Consider the following 17,261-nt stretch of genomic DNA (forward strand, 5'->3'; position numbering starts at 1 on the left):
TTTATATTCCTAGTATCTACTGGTGACATTAACAAAGTCAGCAATATATAATGACTTCTTCTTCCACTAGACGAAAACACCTAATATGTAGACGTATGCTGACGGACTCCAATTTGCAACACCTGACGGATGCTGACAAATGCTGACGGATCCCAAAATCAATCACGGATCCCAAAAAATGACGGATCCCACTTACATCCGCAACGCATTCGTAGGTATCCGTAACTCGCAGTGGATACAAACACAGAACCCGTATTCTTACGTACTTCGCGACGGATGCTAACACTGCATCCGTATGGATACTTCCGAAATCACGGACGCTATACGCATACATAAAGCATTCGTTGGTATCCATAAGTCACTAGCGGATTTAAACAGTGCATTCGTATGGATACTTACTTTTAATGTAAACAAAAGCATACGTGGTCAGGATTCTTGTTTATCAGCAAAAACTCTTCAGATGCAGACGTATACGAATTTGCAACATCTTGACGGATGCTAACGGATTCCCAAGATTACCAAAAATCACGGATTCCATGCACATCAGTAACGCATTTGTTGGTATTCGTCACTCGCTGTGGATGCAAACACAGAATTCGTATGCTTACGTACTTGGCTAACACAGCATCCGTAAGGATTCTTACTTTTTACGTATGTGTGGCTAGCACTCTTGTTTTTGCGCAAAATATCATTTTTTTAGAGTGGTTATATCTTTCCCTCTTTTTGTACCTCGGATACCACAGTTTGTACCGTCAATACAAGTGAGACAATCCACGTTACGCTAGATACCAGGATACTCGGATTCGTAAGGATGCGCAATGTGTTTTTTTTGCATCCGTGCATAAAAAGATTACCAACAATGCACTGCTCGGGTGGAGCAGGGGACTCCACCGGAGCAGTGCATTGTTGGTAAACTTGGGATATCTTAAATATGCAACTCTGTATATTTTTGCATCTGTGCACTGCAGAAGTGTATTGTGGGTAATCCAATCGTTGTCTCTCCGACCAATCAGACTGCACATAGTCAGTTTTAAATAAAGCGGAGATAGTTAGCGTTGTCCGTGAGGACCGTCATCTTTTTGTGCCTCAAAATTTGAGTTTTGAAACGTTAAAGTGTAGGAGCTTCTGTAATAGGGTGATGTTGAGTCGGTGACCAAACTCAAGTGGCAGTCGCTGACGGGACGGCGAGGGACTGAAACAGCCAGCCCTGTTTTTGTATTTCGGCGTCTGGGGCCATTTTACATCACTGTCCTGCGGATCTCATGGTGAGGTATGTTTTGTACAATGATTGTTTCCCAACGATACCCGCTTTGAGTTCGTTGTTCTTCCTTGTTGGCTAGTAACGTTAGTTAGAGGTATTTTTGCTTGGGATGAACAGGATCTTACCAGAAAACGACATAACGGAGCCTTACATTTATAAAACACAAGTCACAAGCATGATACTTGCTGAGTAACTGTTGACTTTAATATTTGGGACAAATTTGAATCGTCATGAAAACAGTATTTGTGTGCACAATTGTATGTCTCAAGCCTGGTATTTATTCGCAAAGAAACATTCTGTTCCAACTCCTCGGTTCCAACAAGGACCCAACAGTGTTTACGTGTTTGTTTATGCGCGACGTCCAGCCGGAGATGCAGATAGCACCCTGTCACTAATTATGGATCACTGGATTGTTGCTGCCGCGCCCTCCCGGGGCGCTTTTTGGTATGGTAATGCGGAATGTGGCTGTGATAATGGCGATATAACACAATCAGATGCATGTCAACGGTTCCTGCTGTATAACAAACCAATCAACATTTTTCATGTACAACCTAATTGATTCATTCAGTGACGGACCGCTCATTTCTCTATTAAACTCTTTCAAACAAGGATGCTTTAGCTACCTCAAAATTTGATGGAATTATTATTTCTCTTTTTCAGAAGGCGGACCGATATTCTCTGACCGTGTCAACAGCTGCAAGAAAACTGGAAGGGCACACACTCAGGGAGTAACCAGGCTGAAGACAAGTGAAGCAGTCTGTATTAGAGAGGAGCCTTTGTGCTGTTGCGAGAAGCTGAACGTACTGATACTATAAGTCATGTTAGTTGTATGTTGAATTGCCAGCTCTATTTCCTATCACTATTCGTATCCTGTAGCCGGATGTGAAAATGTCTTGGAGTTGGACATCGCGAAGACTTTGATTTTTAAAGGAAACGGATACTCATAGAAGCAAGATTAGCCACAGACTCCTATGTCAGATTTACATATATAAGAATTGAATTGTATTCATATTTATCCTATATTCTATTTGGAAGTATAAGACGTCATGTGATAATGGCGGTTAAAGGATTCAACTTTACCCTAACTTAATCAGATAACATCTTGTTGCTTCTTTATACACGTGAATGTAATTATTTTGACACACATGATATTGTGATTTGTCAAATGCATTAAAGCGATCTTAATTAGCAAAAAATCCCGTTTTGTATTCTTTAGGATCTAATCATTCTCAATATGCGTATAGATATTTAAAGAAAAAACGAGTATATATCCGCGGAAAACGCCATGTTTGAATTATTTAGGATCATTAGGATTAATTCAAATATACGGTTATATTCATTGAAAGGCGATTTAGCATTCGAAGAAAATCCTATATTGGAATTCATTAGCATCCGGATAACTCCAATTATACGGCAATATCCCTACAAAAACTATTAGCATTCGTGGAAATTCCTACATTGGAATTCTTTTGGATCCAGATATTCCAAAAAAATACGGCAATATTCTTAAAGATGCTGCTTAGCATCCGTGGAAAATCCCATTTTGTGATATGTTTGAGTCTTTTCATTCCGGATGTCAAAAATCAAAATTTCGGATATTTTAGGGATCCAACTCGAATCCGTTTGCATTCGCTAGCATTTGTTACAAATACGCAAATATCCCTGCTCGGATATGGCTACATCCGATGCCCTTTCCCCCAGTGTTCTTCTTCTTCTTGGCCATAATTTATTGTGTGACAGCAATTGTTTAAGTTAACCATTGGAACCTTATCACCCGTTAATGGGCACAGGTTCCTGTGCCATGACAAACTGATAAGTCACAAATCTTGGGTTTGAAAGATTGAAATGCTCACAAGTTGTGATCATGATTGGTGTTAGCTTGATAAAGTTAAGTGTTTTCTCTACATAATATTCAGATTTTGTTTACAAACTCTTATCAGGCTGAATTGGTCATACTACCAAGCGAGGAGGAGGATAGTGGCAAACCTGGCTCCAAAGGTATGGACTCTTCAGGGGAGACCATCTCTACAGAAGGTAAGAAGGATGGCTCTGATGCTTTCTCAGCACCGCCAGACTATGAAGAGACACAGAGAGAAGACTTTTCTGTCAGGCCTGTTGACATACTGTCTTCTGAGTTGGTCCCAAAGACTCCCACCATGGATGGTAGGGCAGCAGAGTCTACAACAGTAACTACTGAAACTACTGAATGTGGCACAGGATGTGAGAAAGGTGACAAGGATGCAGATAAGTCACCCCCAGACCTGACTGAGACATCATCGTTTGTTATTACCAGAAAAGCCTCTGTGGGTAAGTTATTTTTTCTCTTGTTTCACATTATTTTGCAATATTGCCTGCTGTCGTACATTTTGTACACAGGTAACAATGTACAGTGTACCTGTAGCATGTCTGAAGATTTCTTTTTCGTACATTAAAAAAGGGAAATTCAATGCTACATTTGTCATTATGTGCTCAATGAGGAGCTTTTAAATCACACAATTCTTACTGTATTCAATCAGGAGTCAAATCATACACAACACAATCCATTTGATAATAGATCAGGTTTGATTCAATTTAGGTCAATGGATAAGTATTGTGTGTGATAAATTGGTCATGTGATTGAAAATATTAGGGTTTCCTGTCTTTAGTCGTATTGCCCAAATATTCATTACTAATGTCTATATTATACTTTGCCTCCTCTCCTACTGTACAGGAAGAGAATGCTATCCAATAAATGTGAGCAGAAATTAGTCCAACCTTGAAAAATCTGGGTGCTAATTCCTTGCATTGACTTAAATTTCTTTGCTGCCTAGAGAGTTTCACTGATGACAAAGGTAACAATAATGAAGAACGAGATGAGGAGAGTCAACGAGAGCAGAATAAGAGGAAAATAAAGCTTGTCACTCGAGAGCAGATAATAGAGCTCACAGAAAAGTAAGTAATCTGTGTACAGTTTGTATGTGATTAGCTTTGCCAAGAAGGTAACCTGTTATGTGTTCAAATTCGTCAGTGCATTTGTCTGTCTGTGTCAATGATAAATGAGAAGTACTGGATGAATTGCCTTGATATTTTGTACATGTGTGCGGGTTCATTTGGATGAAACCTCAAAGTTATTATATCTTCGTTAATACACTACGACTGGATAAAAATGGAGATTTACTTTTGGACGTTTTGAGTGACAACCATCACTCTTCTTCAGCGTCACTTGAATGAACTGGCAGTACATCTAACTAGTAGTAGAAAACGGTGGAACATGGAAAGATTGTTTGCAAAATTAACGTGACTTATATGAAAATCATGTTTAGATAGGTTCCTGTGTTAAGACAATACCATAGGACAAGTTGGATGTCACTCAAAATGTCCAGAAGTAAATCTCTGCTTTTAAAGTTTTATTCAGTTGTAGATATTGAATTGTACAAAAATGTATTTGAATATTGTTTTCCTTGATGTGAGAAACTTCTTCTTCGTATTAAACGTAAATACACCACTTGAAAACTAAAAAAATTTTGTCTTTCTGAAAAAATTGCAATTATAAAAAGTGGTAACGGGGGCCGCCCTAAGACTGTTCCCGTCGTAAGACGGTTCCCGTCGTAAGACGGCACGGATTTTTTGCTGATCTTATTATCCATAAGTACACCGTGTTTGTTACCACTGACTATGCTGATTACAAAGGTAAATAAACCAAGTCCATGCACACAGCTTTAATTTGCATTCCAAGTATACTTTAACATATTTACTTCATGTTTTTTTTTTAAAACAGAATTCTAACAGTAATGTTGACAGTGCTGAATCACTGCGGTCACCGGCCTCTGCGTATTGGCGGCTCGTGTCGCTAACTATACGAACTCTTCCAAGCAGTCACACAACTGCCATGATACACATAAATAAAGCTCCATAAAACACTATGAATATGGGTCTTCAAATGTTTGTTGAGTAGAAAAGCAACCAAAAGGAAGTGACATAAACATTGCCACCATTGTACTCCCAAGGGAGTGTGGCCGTGAAGGTGGCAGACTAGTCTAGAGAACGCTCCAAAGATTTATTTGACTGTAACAAATGATTCGTGCTGCCTATGAAAATAAGACTTGATAGAGAGATGTAGATGATATTTTCATATAATCAGACAGAGTTTTGTTGATGTTGGCGGTGTCGTTTTTCCGTAATGGTTTTTTTAGTCGGGCATTCACAATCAGTGCATTTAGCCCATTGCCCGTAAAAACATCAGCTGGATTGTTCTAGGTACAGCCTTCCTCATATGAGACAAGAAGTACATACAGTCACGATTTTACTGTCAAAAGAAAGCTAAAATATCATACTATTAATTCTTTTCTGTGTACTTAAATTTACCACTTTACTTCTGATCGATGAAGAGAGCAAAATGCACAAAATTGGAAGGTTACGTACACGAAATTGTCTCACAGTGTTTGCAGCTTGTACGCAGTGCGAAAAGTTCATGAACCACATGAATGCATTTCTTATTCCAGTATGTTGTTCAAATCTATGTGTAAAAAATTCAGTCATCAAAATTTGACCACTCTCAGGCAACTAGCGATGGAGCGCCATGAGTTTGAGCGCAAGAAAAAGCGTACCGTGTTGGGGCACCTCCCGTTATGTGTGTTTTTTAGTAACATTCCAACTAGTCAGTGAATATTGCACTCTGATAATAAGGCTTTTGCAGGCAGGCTTTTGGAAGTGTAGCAGCCTGCCCCTTGGCTTTAAAAAGTATTTACAGCTCTAGGGATGGCAGTGGTCTCATTCTTTTGTCTTCCTCATACAGGACAAAAAAGTTCTTCAACCCGGTCTTTCTGTTCTACTATCGGCTACTTCATCCCAAGTACAGTGCAGTGACCGATGTATATGTGCTGATTTTCCTGTGTGACTTCATAAACTTTATCATCGTGATCTTTGGATACTGGGCATTTGGGGTGAGAACGTCATGTTATGATTTTTGTAATCATTTAATAGAAAATGCTTTTAAATGATTAATGCTTTTTTGATAGCTCTTACATTAAGTCCAAACAATATTGGCCTTTAACTCTTTTTTTCGCATGGTAAGTTGAGTTTCCTATCCTGTCGTTGTTACACAATCCTATCAAACAGCAAGACTGTACCCATTGAAATTAGCCTTCAACAAAGAAGGCAGCAGATTCTTTTTGCCTGTTCTGATAGGATTTCAGGGCCAATAAGCTAAACCATAGTCAGTGGTATTACCAGCTAAATAGTGGCAGCGACCAGTTCTGTCTCGATAGCGCTGTTTTTGTTGGAGGTGTTCAAAACAGAACCATGATCAAATGGATGGGCTTCAGGATATATCCATTAACCATTGACTCCAATTGCTGCTGATTTTGTCAAAAGCCATTTCTCATCATGTGTAAATGTTGGAACATTTTTCTTCCAGAAACATTCTGCTGGAGCAGACGTGATGTCATCCATCTCTGAGAATCAGGTAGACTTATACTGTAACTTGTACAAAAAAAGCACTAGCAAAGAGTTAAACATAACCAGACAGCTTAACCTGCTCTATTCAATTCGATCATGCTTGACAGGAACATGTGGCGACACTGGTGTCACCTCTCCGAGGATGAACTGAACTGAACTGAACTGATTCATGCCTGAGCAATTGCAGTTGATCTTAAAAACTGCAATTAGCAACAAGCTGGTTGGTTAATGTACGTCTTTGCAAGTACATTTTTTTTGCGCAACAAATTACAGATGGTCAATTTTTTTTGCTATGAAGAACAAAATGTCTTTGGCTTATCTGTGGAGTATATTGTGTCCAAACTTAAGACTTGCCACTGGTCTTAAATGAATTCATACCTCTTATTGTATGTTTCCCTAGTAACCCATATAAAACTAGACAGGCCCCGTTTGCAAGCATATACAGCATATTCCAAGCATCTCCCACCCCATGCAAAAATGAACTGTTCCAAAAGTGAATTTTAAAAGAGTCAACCCCCATGTGAGAATTTACTCTTTGCAAGGCCCCTTACAGTTGAAATGGACCAGTGCAGAAACGCTTCCACTAAAAAAGATGGACTTTGCCTGGCAATCACCATGGTCCAAAATTGAATTTTAAGAAATTCACCCTGCACGAGAATGGACCCATTCAGTGGTACCAACATGTACCGCCACTCCATAAACAGGTTGGGCAACACTGGGGATACAGGACCTCCCATGGCTGTAACACAGTCATCACTGAAGACCAGGACAAAGTAGGTCAAGAGGGCCCTACCAACCTGATGAAACCATTTCTGGAGACTGAGATATTGATTGCTGGTGTTTAATTTGTGTTATGTCCTCCTGTGGCTTCTTTAATTATTATTGCCAAGGAGGTTATCCTAAAGATAGTGACACAGAGAATTGACAGCACGTTTAGGATAAAATTAGTATGATCATGCCAGTATGTGTACAAAGGAGGGACACAGAGAGAGAGTCTGATCATGACAGGACCCACCTTAGACTAACATTTCGCATCTCATGCTACTTACGAGGGGCGGTCAATAAGTAATGCCCCTGACCCACTTTCAGTCGTCTGATCTATATGAAACTTTGTATGTGTAATGATTCATATCTGTATAGCTTATGTTGCAAAAAACAGCTCTGAACTAATTGTGGTTTCTGATTTACTGGAGTTTGAACTGAGTCAGGTGCGAAATGGACCAGGTGTGAAATGGAACCAATTGAGTGTCGCGCAGTGATCCAGTTTTTGTATTTGAAAGGACGCACACCAAAGAAGACTTTTGATGAAATCGCATCCTGAATTCAAATATGGCCGGAAGTCTGTGGAAACAGCTCCCAGACCTGGTCGTCCCTCTTCTGCCATTGATGAGGCATCTGGTGTCCTAAAAAAACGGTGTCCAGAGCTGCATCAAACGATGGGAGAAATGCATAACTCTGGGTGGTTCCTATGAAGAGAAAGACTGATAACTGTGCCAAGTTTCATTAATCTCCTTTACTCATTATAGTACAATCATAATGTTACAACCATGTTATGATAGGCACATGTATTAACGTCTACTAGGTACATGGAAGCTGTGGTTTTCATTGCAACAACGATTTTCAATTCTTAACAATTTAAATTACTAAATGTTATGTTATCCTCCACAGGTACCTCTGCCCTTTTTGGTGATGCTCCTGATCCAGTTTGCCATGATTGTGGTGGACAGGGCCCTCTACCTCAGGAAAAATGTACCAGGAAAATTCATCTTTCAGATTGTCCTTGTCATTGGTGTACACCTTTGGATGTTCTTTGTTCTCCCTGGTTTCACGGACAGGTAAGATTTCACAGAATGACTGTGAGACTACGTGAATGTATTATCAACACGACTGTATATGTTATCTGAGTAACTGTTGATGTTGCAAGATGGTTAATTGCCTAACTTCGTTCTACGTCTTAATAGCTTGTGATTCATTCAGTACAAAGTCATTGTAACAAAAACAATTCTGTTCCTCTTCCAACCAGGCCCTTTGTGGAGAATTCCCCAGCTCAGCTGTGGTACTTTACCAAGTGTGTTTACTTCGGACTATCTGCTTACCAGATCCGCTCTGGGTACCCCACCAGAATTCTAGGAAACTTTCTTACCAAAAAGTACAACTACATTAACCTTTTGCTGTTCCAAGGGTAAGCCAAAGAATTTGTACATCAGATTTTAAGGCCATGTTGATTTGAATATGATTATATAATAAATTATTAATATGTTTTTTTATGGATGACATTTGCATGCACATCAATTTAGGCCGTTTCCAAAAAGAAAGAAAAAACGTTTTCAACCATGCTGTAAATCTTACTAGGCAGCTGCAAAATGAGCAAATATATGCTGAAAGGGTAAAAAGGGTATATTGGGAAACATATGTCATAGAATGCTAACATCAATTCCAAGGTCAAAGAGGAAGACAAATATTATGAAGAATTTATCATTCGGTCATTTGTTCAACCTTCCTGCACTAAATAGATTTAAAAGTAAAGGCACCTTGCATCAGATTTAGGGTTCCCAGAGATAAATATACTATTAAGGTATTTTTCATGCTTATAGCAACTTTAAGAATTTTCAAAAAGGACAGTTTTGAATTCTTTTTTATACAAATAAACCATTCCTATATGTATGAATTGTGCATATCTTGTAGCTGAAAAGGAAGTCTTCAATATTTTATGCTTTATAAGACACAGGTTTCCTCCCCTTACATGTAGGGTCAATGCATAGTAATTTAGTTGTTAACATGATTATTCCGGTCATGCTCACCAGTAAGTAGAGTGTTGCATACAATGTACATCATAAAGCACAGATTCTTGGGGTTAATTTATCTGTATGCCGCTGTTACATGAAGATGATTTAGCATGAACTCCAAGGTATATATATACACTGTATGTATACTGGAATGTCACCTAGAATTTCCTCTTAACAAGGTGATTTTTAACCTCCTTGCTCTTAAGATTCACGCACCAGCACAAAAAGATTATAACTGACTATACATGTAATCTTTTACCAAATGTTTACATGCAAAATAATTAGCGTCATTCGGTTCTAACAGCTTGTACAATGTACATTTCTACCTAGTTTCCAAGTAGTTCCATTTTTAGTGGAATTACGGTATGTGATGGACTGGGTGTGGACGGACACAACACTGGGGCTGTCCAGCTGGCTACAGATGGAGGACATCTATGCAAACATCTTCTGTCTGAAATGCATGAGAGAGGCTGAAAAGGTCTGTTACCGGAGTAGCCTTCAGACGATATATTTTCTTATTAAAACAGGAATGATCCAACGTTTTTTCTGTCAGCTGGAGGGATATAAAGTGACCAGATGTACCATGGGTTCTCCCAACATGCCGCACATACATAAGATTGGCAATTAAAACATTATTGCAATGGCGACGATTGTCATGTACAGGAGGTGAATATAAGACAAATGAAACCTGAAAAATAATTGACTGTTCCTGATAATGAAATTCTTTTGTTTTCACTGTCAACAGGATATTCCTGTCATGTAGATATTTTTCCTGCTGGTTCTGAGACAACATCTAGCTTGTCTTGGTAATTGAAGAAGGGTATGAAGGGTATTGAGCAGTCTATATACAAGTACAAACTTGATGTATTTATGACCCCTTCCTAAAAATAAGGACATTAATGTTATACTTGTGACGGAACAGCATCTAAAAACATTGTAACGGCCACACACTGTTTTAGAAAACAGGTACACATAAGGAATTCTCTGAGGATTGTAACCACAGAGATAGCAATCTTCTTTGGTTACAAACCAGTCAGCTACTCTGGACTAACGAGCTCTTAAGTGATGTCTACCTCTTTCTCTTGTTACCAACTTTCTGCAGTGGTCTTTCTATAATGTGACTGCCACTCCTTTTTGACTGGCACAACACTATGTTTGTCTTTCTGAGTTTGGAGAAAATGTGTGTTTTTCTATAAATCTCAAGGAAATGTGATGAAATTGTGCAAAGTCTACCTATATACAATATCAAGTGCTCCATCTGAGGAACTGATTTGCATAGTATATGTGAAAATTGCAAAACTGCTTGATGGGAATTTTATACTTGAGACACATGTATGTTAGTCAATGATGAACATCACCATACATAAATCATGTGAATGTGCAAGTCATTTGCAAAAAATTTACAAAAGCTATAAATATTTCCTGGAGGTATGAGGTTGCGGAACTCTAGTTTATAATAACTTATAAATGGTTTCCATAGGGGATTCTAGTACAGTAACTGTGTTGGTCCCCATTGTTCTTCCCTTTTGTTTGTACCCAAGTAAATGAGATAATGATATAGAACTAATAGTACCCAAAATCTAGTACCCATTGTGCAGTTAAGTAAATTGTTGATGATGCAGATATTAATGTCCAGAAACTTTAATGTTGTATTTTTGTCCACTATTCACCGTATCAATGTTGCCTTGAAAGATATTGGCACAGGAAGCCAAAATGTATTTTAGCAAAACACGCAAAAATTATGCTAATGCTTTTTTAAGTGTTGAGTTTGTAAAAACTTTTTTATTATTGTCTCCATCCATATTGAAACTTGGCTTCCTGGAGGTTGTTGACTCTATTTCCAAACTGGTTGGTATTAACAGCAGGGTTAAGACAACCATTTTGGATTTGGAAGCCCTGTCTTTTTGTAGCTCAACAGAAGTACTCTATGCTTTATTTATGAACCAGGTCCTGTAATTTGGTAGACTGTATGTAATCTAAGCATAATGCATTAGGAAATCAGCTCAAACTTTATAATGCTGAACATTTGGGGCTGAATAGATTGGCCCTACATTTGTATAATGTTATGTATATAACACATCAACAAGTAACTTGACTATTGAAGGAGGACCTGGGCATACCTGTCAGATTGACTTCAAGTCATTTCTACGATCTCAATTTTTTTTCAAAATATGTCTTTGTCTGATGTTGTCATGCTACTATTTCATAGTAAGCTAACATGTATTGACATCTGCTTCTTTGCCAAGATGATTATGGTTACAACCTGTGATGTAAGAATGTTGGTAAAACTTTCTTTTCCAGAGATATCCCATTCCAAGGGGCGTTAAAAAGAAAGCCATGGTGAAGTATGGCGCTGGTGGACTGCTTGTGTTTTTACTGATTATCATCATCTGGTTCCCCCTGCTCTTCATGTCACTTGTCAACACAGCAGGGCTGCCCAACCACCCGATAGATGCCACTATTGAAATCGCGATGGGAGGATATCAGGTGAGTGCTGCTGGATATACCATATATAACGTTCATGTTACTGTATGTACATTGTAGTAAGCATGCAGTTTGAAAAGCAGATCTAGACTAGTTTGGAGCAAAATGATACTAGTCTTTTTTCCCTGTCACACATGCACACACGCGTTACACACACAGACACACACACAATATTCTACACATCCATATCAGCAAGCAAACATGACAGATATAAACAAGATGGCAGACACCAATAAGCAGACACAATGATGCCATAAAGGGTTGTTTCACTGGACTGGGTATATATATACTGTTGTAGTATGCTGAGATTTGACGATGCGGACGTAATACATTGTACCTTCACGGTACAGTAGTGTCTGTGAACAGGTGTCGGGAACGAACCCCAATGTGCTGGTTGGAAATGTGACGATTTTTTAAAGTTGAAGACTAAATAAGGCAAAAAGCCCCATAGTAACCCACCATGCTGCCACTATGCTATCAATAAACTGCCAACATTGCCAATAGGCACCAATGGGCATGAACTAAATGCAAATTCAACCCATAAACCATAAATTAGATATATGAAAGATATGCGAAAGCTTTGTTGCAGCTAGGTTGGATAATATTGGACATCCTTCTCCATGTTGATCCTAAACAATATGGGAACATGAAAAACTGTTCTACAACACACCGCCTAGTTGACTAATCCAAATTGGGTATGCTGATACTCATGGATTTATCCAAAGCTTTTGATAGAGTATGCCATACAACCACTATAACTAAGCTGATAAGCCTCGGAGCAAGACCATCTGTAATCCCTTGGGTGTGCAATTTCCTCAGATCGCCGACAGTGCGTACGTTACCAGGGAGCAATGTTGCATTGGGAAAACCTGACGTGCGGTATAGCCCAGGGCACCCTGATGGGTCCACTTGTATTTCTGGCGATGATCAATTACATTTGTATGTTAGACCGGTCACCGAGAACTCTCACTGGAAATATGTAGATGACTTCAATCTGGGAGAGATCAGGCTTATCTCTACTCTATCATCGCTTCAATGTGATCTGAACAACCTTGACAACTGGGCTACGGAAAACCACATGCTACTCAACCCCAAGAAATGCATGGCCATGCACTTTCATGCGTGCCCCCATACAACCACCAGTGCTGACTCTTGCAGGACAAACACTTGAAACCACCACCTAGGCTAGGCTGCTTGGGGTCCACATCTGCTCTTACTTGAAATGGGATGACCAGGTGGATGTCATGGTGTCCAAAAGCAGCAAAAGGCTGGTCGTCATCAGCAGGTTGCGCCATTCTGGGGTGCTGATCGCAGACCTTAACACCATATACTGTGGTTATATAATCTTCCGTTACTCGAGTATGCTGCCCCATGCTGGGCTTCAGCACTCACTCAGAGACAGTCGGCCGCCTTAGAGCAGGTGCAGCAAAGGGCCTGCAGGTTGATGATGGGGTGTCAGTTCGTCTCTTACGCAGCAGCTCTCCAGCACATCGGCCTTGAGCACCTTTCAACCTGGAGACAGAAACTCTGTACTAACTTTGCCGTGAGAGTTGAAAGTTCTCCTCGTTTCTCCACGTGGCTGCCCCCTACCCGTGGACAACAGCATGGCAGGCAACTCCGCAACTCTGCACGATACCAACAATCTACTGGGACTAACCGCTACCTAACCAGCGCTATACCAGCAATGATCGAATCAAGACAGTCTGTTTTTTGGTAACGTTGTAGGACAAGTCAATCAGTTTTAGCATGATCAGACTTTTAATATGACATTGTATAGTTTTAACCCTATTTCAATTTGCCTTTTAGACATTGTACTCGTATCTGCAATATTTTATTCATTATGATATTCATGCTACACGTCTTATTTGTATTGTTTATATTCTTGTGAGTAGTAATAAGGTAGCATTACACAATGTAAACGAACCTGATAATTCGGCTTTAGAGCCGCAAGTTGGCTGTGAAACAAATAAACCATTCTCTCTCTCTCTCTCTCTCTCTCTCTCTCTCTCTCTCTCTCTCTCTCTCTCTCTAAGTTATGTAAAGTAAGGGGTTTTCGGAAACACTAGTCCAGACTGGAATGGTGCGGAATAGTCTAAAAAGAGGGGTCTGCATGTACCTCCACCATAGCTGCAGTCCAGTGAGATACACCTTCCCAAAGCACTTCAATAAAGCTTGTAGAGAACTTGAACTTGGTAGATGGGAAACCAGACCTTTAACCTGTGGTGGATGTGGCCCTGGTTGTGCAAGGACAAGTGATATTTTGTGGAATGAACTGGCTATATTAGCCTAAAAAATACAAAGTGCATTGTCTGGACTTTATGTGGAATAACTTGGAAAATAAGGTAAATAGTATTACTTAAGACTTAATGCATTTTTTCTAGTCATGATTGCATTGACAAATTTTATGTATTGAGAGCATCACATCTCATACATGTAAGGTCTTTGCCCCATGGACACATTAGACCCTGTTGTGAGAGGTTTTGAGAAGTGGTAATGTGCAGGCACACCCCTGCTCCAAGGTATTTTTTAAAAATATCTGATTCAATGTTCTAATTTTTCAGCCTCTTTTCAAAATGAGTGCACAGCAACAATACCTTCGTGGAGTGGATCAGGAAGAATATGACAACATGTTCCGGCGGTTCCTCATCGACCCTGTGAGTAGAACTGTAACATTGCATGAATAGAGACCACATTTTACAGTATAAAACCAAACCAGTGTCTTTTAGCAAATGAGAAGATACGTTTCATCTGGAGTGAAGGCACTTTCAATCTAAAAGCTCTGAAAGGAAAAGTACATTTTTTGCAAAGTCATTTGATTTTCATACAGATTTTAAGTAGAATTTGTAACTTGAAATGAGCAGCTGGGTATTTCATATACAATACAAATATTGCACAATTCAGTATTTGGTGAAACTTTTTTTATCTTTTATTTTATTGTTTTTTGGTTTTGATATATTTATACATTGCACATGTTGTAATGGGAGATGCCCTAACATGGCTCGCTTTGTCAAGCGCTCGAACTCATGGCGCTCCATCGCAAGTTGCCAGAAAGTGGTCATGTTTTGATGAATGAATTTGTGACATATTCATCTGAAGAACATACTTGGATAAGAAATGTATTAATACGGTTCATAAACCCTTTGTGCTTCACGTACAAACAGGAAAAAACACTGTGAGATATTTTTGTGTATATACCTTCTGATTTTGTGCTATGCTAAACAGCGTGCCGTAACTTGGTGCGCTTTTCAAATTTTGCTCTATTCAGAAGTTAGTGATGAATTTCAGTACACAGAAATTAGAATTCAATTTTTGACATTCCAGCTTTCTTTTGACAGTAAAATTTTGACACTGTATTTACTTCTCATCTCATGTGAGAAGAGCTCATTTGCATAATAATGAGGAAATATGTTGACGGATTGTAATGATTTTTGGTATGTAGGTAGCCTAAGTGAAGACTTACATATTGAGATTTAATTATGCAAATCAACAGCTAATTTGCATAATTAATGAGGAAAGTTTCTAAATCCACTGCATTCCATGATAGGACTTCAAACTTGTCACATATGTAGCTGAGAAAGAGAGAAATGTTAATACATTAATCATGCAAATGATGACCTTCTTTGCATAATTAATGAGAAAATATGAATGCGTTGATGGATCGTCATGATTTTTGGTATGTAGATAGCCTAATTTAAGACTTACATGTACATGATGAGATACTAATTATGTAAATTAATGGCCAATTTGCATAATTAATGAGGAAAGTTCATACATTCACTGCATTCCATGATATCACTGTCAAAGTTGTCACATTTGTAACTGAGAAAGAGGGCAGAGAGTAAGAGGTGAATGTTTGGGGCCCCTATCTTTTTGGAACTGCAGGAGCCGTTTAGTTAAAGACTTTGAAAGAGAATATTATGTCAAGAAGGGATGAAAGGATCATCATGATTTTTGGTTTGCTGATAGCTTAAGTAATGCTTGATACAATTTGGTATTAATTATTAAAATTTGGATCTAATTTGCATGATTAATGGCAAAATTTCATAAACCAACCTGACAACCAGGCGTATAAAATAAAATGTAATGAGTAAAACATTTATGTCTAGAGAGTACAGACATTATTCTACATAACAAACCTGGTTTATTTGGCAAAGGTATGTGTTCGTGGATCACTAGTAATGTTTTAGGGGGCTTCACTTCTTATATGTGTTGCAGTTGTGTGACTGCTTGGTAGAGTTCGTATATTTAGCAGCAGGAGCCGCCAATACACAGTGACCGGTGACAGCTGTGATTCGGTACTACCAACATTATTGTAAAAGTCAAAAGTTTGTAAAATTAAAGATTTTAAAGTATATTTTGAATGCAAATAACAGCTGTGCATGGACTTATTTCCCTCCCTAATCAGCATATTCAGTGGCAACAAACACGTCATACTTATGCGTAATAAGATCAGAAAAAGATTAATGCCATCTCAGGGCGGGTACCATCTTAGGGCACCTCTCATTAACTCTCCTAGCATGGAATTTACAAAAAGAGCCCCAACTTGTAATTTTGATTGCTATGTATATGTACAAGTCTAGAATGTTATGCATGCTTCAGCAACATTTCTTCTCTCAACTTATGTTTAAGAGAAATTTGCACAACCATTCATTGCATGATGAAGATGTCTTGTTCAGTTATGTCATGAATTGTTCAACATGCAAAATGATTATAAGAAAGACCCATGTTGCAATGTCAAATGACAGAACATTCAAGTTTTTGATATGCCATTCCAAGAGCATTGAAATTTCCGAAATGATAATTGTCTCTTGACATGAAGCCACACAAATTTTGTTTTGTGGTTGACAATGCATTGTGCATTATGATATTTTCCCTTGTTTTAGCAAAGATAGCTTTTTAAATTGTGATTTATTTAGTATTTTCACAATGGGCATCTATTAGATATTTATCACAGGAAATTGTTTTAGAAAAGTCCTCATTGTAATAGAAAAAGCACACGTCATTTATTACTGCCCCTATCATTTGAAAATGTCAAAAAAGGCAGAAGCTGCTTCCATTGTATAAAATGATTATTACATACAAATGTACTAGTCAGTCAATGTTACGACAACATGGGTGTTTTTGAATGCTGTTTTCATGGAATGTCTTGAATAGATAAAATTTTGCTTTGAAGTACAACAATCATTTTCCACTTAACTTTAAAAAGCTTTTCCACGTTCAGTCTTGTTTTGTGTGAAACGATTTTAGCGCTAGTTTACCTTTATCCGGGGAATATTCAGTAAGACTCTGAGTCA

General features: G+C 38.6%; 1 protein-coding gene across 11 annotated transcripts in view; it reads left to right on the top strand.

Annotated features, from left to right (window-relative positions):
- The window catches only part of LOC118417647 (piezo-type mechanosensitive ion channel component 2-like), a 119,353-nt gene that overhangs the window by 92,041 nt on the left and 10,051 nt on the right, over nucleotides 1-17,261 (top strand). For all 11 annotated transcript variants that reach the window (XM_035823276.1, XM_035823265.1, XM_035823267.1 and 8 more), the window contains 9 exons: nucleotides 3,202-3,568; nucleotides 4,072-4,192; nucleotides 6,036-6,183; nucleotides 6,657-6,704; nucleotides 8,366-8,532; nucleotides 8,721-8,879; nucleotides 9,814-9,961; nucleotides 11,785-11,970; nucleotides 14,529-14,621. In XM_035823276.1, the coding sequence (XP_035679169.1) occupies nucleotides 3,202-3,568; nucleotides 4,072-4,192; nucleotides 6,036-6,183; nucleotides 6,657-6,704; nucleotides 8,366-8,532; nucleotides 8,721-8,879; nucleotides 9,814-9,961; nucleotides 11,785-11,970; nucleotides 14,529-14,621 (1,437 nt within the window). The remainder of the gene's footprint in view (nucleotides 1-3,201; nucleotides 3,569-4,071; nucleotides 4,193-6,035; nucleotides 6,184-6,656; nucleotides 6,705-8,365; nucleotides 8,533-8,720; nucleotides 8,880-9,813; nucleotides 9,962-11,784; nucleotides 11,971-14,528; nucleotides 14,622-17,261) is intronic.

Source organism: Branchiostoma floridae, chromosome 6, assembly GCF_000003815.2.
Source record: "Branchiostoma floridae strain S238N-H82 chromosome 6, Bfl_VNyyK, whole genome shotgun sequence".
Lineage (NCBI taxonomy): Eukaryota > Metazoa > Chordata > Leptocardii > Amphioxiformes > Branchiostomatidae > Branchiostoma > Branchiostoma floridae.